Source organism: Condylura cristata, unplaced genomic scaffold (assembly GCF_000260355.1).
Source record: "Condylura cristata isolate star-nosed mole 26May11 unplaced genomic scaffold, ConCri1.0 scaffold00034, whole genome shotgun sequence".
In the NCBI taxonomy this organism is placed as follows: Eukaryota; Metazoa; Chordata; class Mammalia; order Eulipotyphla; family Talpidae; genus Condylura; species Condylura cristata.
Window position 1 is genome coordinate 3688600 of NW_004567135.1, and position 2536 is coordinate 3691135.

Below are 2536 nucleotides of genomic sequence, written 5' to 3' on the forward strand. Positions count from 1 at the left end.
TGAAGAGCATATGAATTATCCTTGTTATTATACATCAGTCCACACTGAAGTATTATAGAGATTTGTGTTCAAATTTATATAGAGTAAATGGTTATATACAACATCCAGTGTATTTTTATATTGGGTTCAAATAGAAAATCTTTGTACATGTCATTTAAAGTAGCTTTAAAAAGATAACCTGAGCTTGGTTGAAATATGAAATCCCTCTTATCATTTTCACAGACTTTGAAGGAACACAGTGTGTCCTGGATGTAATGTTGCATCTGGAGACACAAGTGTCTAAAAATAAAATTTACCAGCATTGTAATAATGAGATCATCAGAGGCTGCAGGAACAACAGGAAACAGAGAGGCTGGTCTAACTAGATAAACTAACCCTGAAAGGACCTTGGAGATTTGAGCATACCGGGAGATGTGAGCGTACCGGGAGCTAGCATTCGAGGCAGTAAGTCCCAGAATGTAAATTTTCTCCAGGAAAATCTAAGCACAGTCCTAAGTTGAAAACTTAGGAATAGTAAGTTCTCATTCTGTATCTATCATAAGGATGCAAAATGCTATGAGACTTCAAATGTTTTTTTCTTGTGTTGAAATAACAGCTGATGTTTCCTATTGTCATTTTTCTTGCATACTTTCCTTAGGGGAATTAGCTCAGAAACTAGTGTGTCTTTACTTCTTTGGTTTGGCACCGACCAGGAAAATTTTGTGGTGCTCCCACATAGACACTGCATGGAGAAACATTAGACTCTGCATCTTTATCCTAGTTACCTTAGCAACCCTGTGCTAATGATTTTCATAATGTTGTAAGGTTGAGAAACCTTGTCCTGAGTCATTTTTCTATTCACACTCAAAAACTGTCTCTCTGAGAATCTTATTGACAATAGAAGTAGTCTGCAGCTGCTCTCCCGAATGGAGCAGGATGTATGTGGCAGAGTTGCCCCAGGCAATTATAATCAAGGGGGAGAAGGTTCCAGCCGATTTGTAAGTATGGGAAAATTCCTAGGAAAAATACATCTTGTTAATCATCAATGATTATTTGTGGGGAAACAGTCATAGCTGTGAGGTAATCTAATTCACAGGTTAAATGATCAAGAGTAGACTTTTGAAAATGTGTCAAACAATCCAACGGTCTTCAGAATCCAGAATATATTGCTACTGAAGGAATCCTGAAGCTATTGTGTTATTGCCAATGCATTGGTCATGACTAATGAGCAATAATAATACTGATTTAATGATTCCAGTAGTCATTTTGAATGTGATAGATTAAAAAAGACCCATGAGAGAAGGAAGCTAGAGGTTGGTTAAATCTGAAAACTGCTTCTGATATGCTCTTTCATGTGTGATATGTGCACACATATTAACATGATTGCAATGTAGAATGTAATTCTCTTTATGTTATACTTGTAATCTTGGAGAGCCAAGATTTCACCAATCAAGGGTCACTGATAGGAGCCAAAAGCTTGATTTTGTAATAGTATCATTAGGTCAAATAAATTACATGGCTTGACTTTTCCATCCTACAATCCTTGTAAAGACAATAATCTTTCCTTTTCTCCAGGCCCATTTCTCCCAGTTTTCCACGCAGTCTGAGAGGAAGTCAGGAGCCAGGAATGAGAAATCACACAGCAGTAACCACTTTCATCCTCCTGGGGTTAACAGATGACCCCCAACTGAACATTTTGACTTTCATACTTCTATTAATCGCCTACTTGTTGAGCGTAACTGGAAACTTGACCATCATCATCCTCGTGTTAGTGGATAATCACCTTAAGACGGCCATGTACTACTTTCTCCAAAATTTTTCCTTCTTAGAAATTTCATCTACTTCTGCCTGCATTGTTAGGTTCTTATACAGTCTATCAACAGGAGATAGGACCATCACCTATAACGCTTGTGTAAGCCAAGTATTTTTTATATATATATTTGCCATAGCACAATTTTTTCTCCTGACCGTCATGTCCTATGACCGGTACGTGGCGACCTGCAAACCCCTGCACTATGTGACCATCATGAACCGCAGGGTCTGCAAAATGCTTGTCTTCTGCTGTTGGATGACTGCTTTGCTGTTGGTAGTCCCACTACTTATTTTGTTACTGGGCCTGGAATTCTGTGACTCCAATGCCATCGACCACTTTGGCTGTGATGCTCATCCTCTGATGAAGATCTCATGCTCAGATACTGGGCTCCTAGAGCAGATGCTCATTATCTGTTCTGTTATGATCTTCATCCTGACTCTCATGTGTGTGGTTTTGTCCTACGCTTATATCATCAGAACAATCCTGAGGTTCCCATCAGCGCAGCAAAGGAAGAAGGCGTTTTCCACCTGCTCCTCCCACATGATTGTGCTTTCTATCTCCTACCGCAGCTGCATCTTTATCTACACCAAACCTTCAGCAAAAGATGACATGACCATAAATAAAAGAATTTCACTGTTGAACACTTCTGTCTCTCCCATGTTGAACCCGTTTATTTACACTCTGAGGAACAAACAAGTCATACAAGCTGTTAAGGACTTAATGACAAAATGGTACCCCTCTTAA

At 39.0% G+C, this 2536-nt stretch overlaps 1 protein-coding gene across 1 annotated transcript; it reads left to right on the plus strand.

The window, feature by feature from the left end:
* Positions 1–1606: 1606 nt before the first annotated feature.
* Positions 1607–2536, plus strand: LOC101632374 (olfactory receptor 6C2-like). The gene has a single exon (XM_004692468.1). It carries the CDS (start codon positions 1607–1609, stop codon positions 2534–2536), a length of 930 nt encoding a protein of 309 aa, XP_004692525.1.

Bases quoted from the DNA above. Each gene is read 5' to 3' on its own strand.
- LOC101632374 (XM_004692468.1), top strand. From the start codon at position 1,607: ATGAGAAATCACACAGCAGTAACCACTTTCATCCTCCTGGGGTTAACA.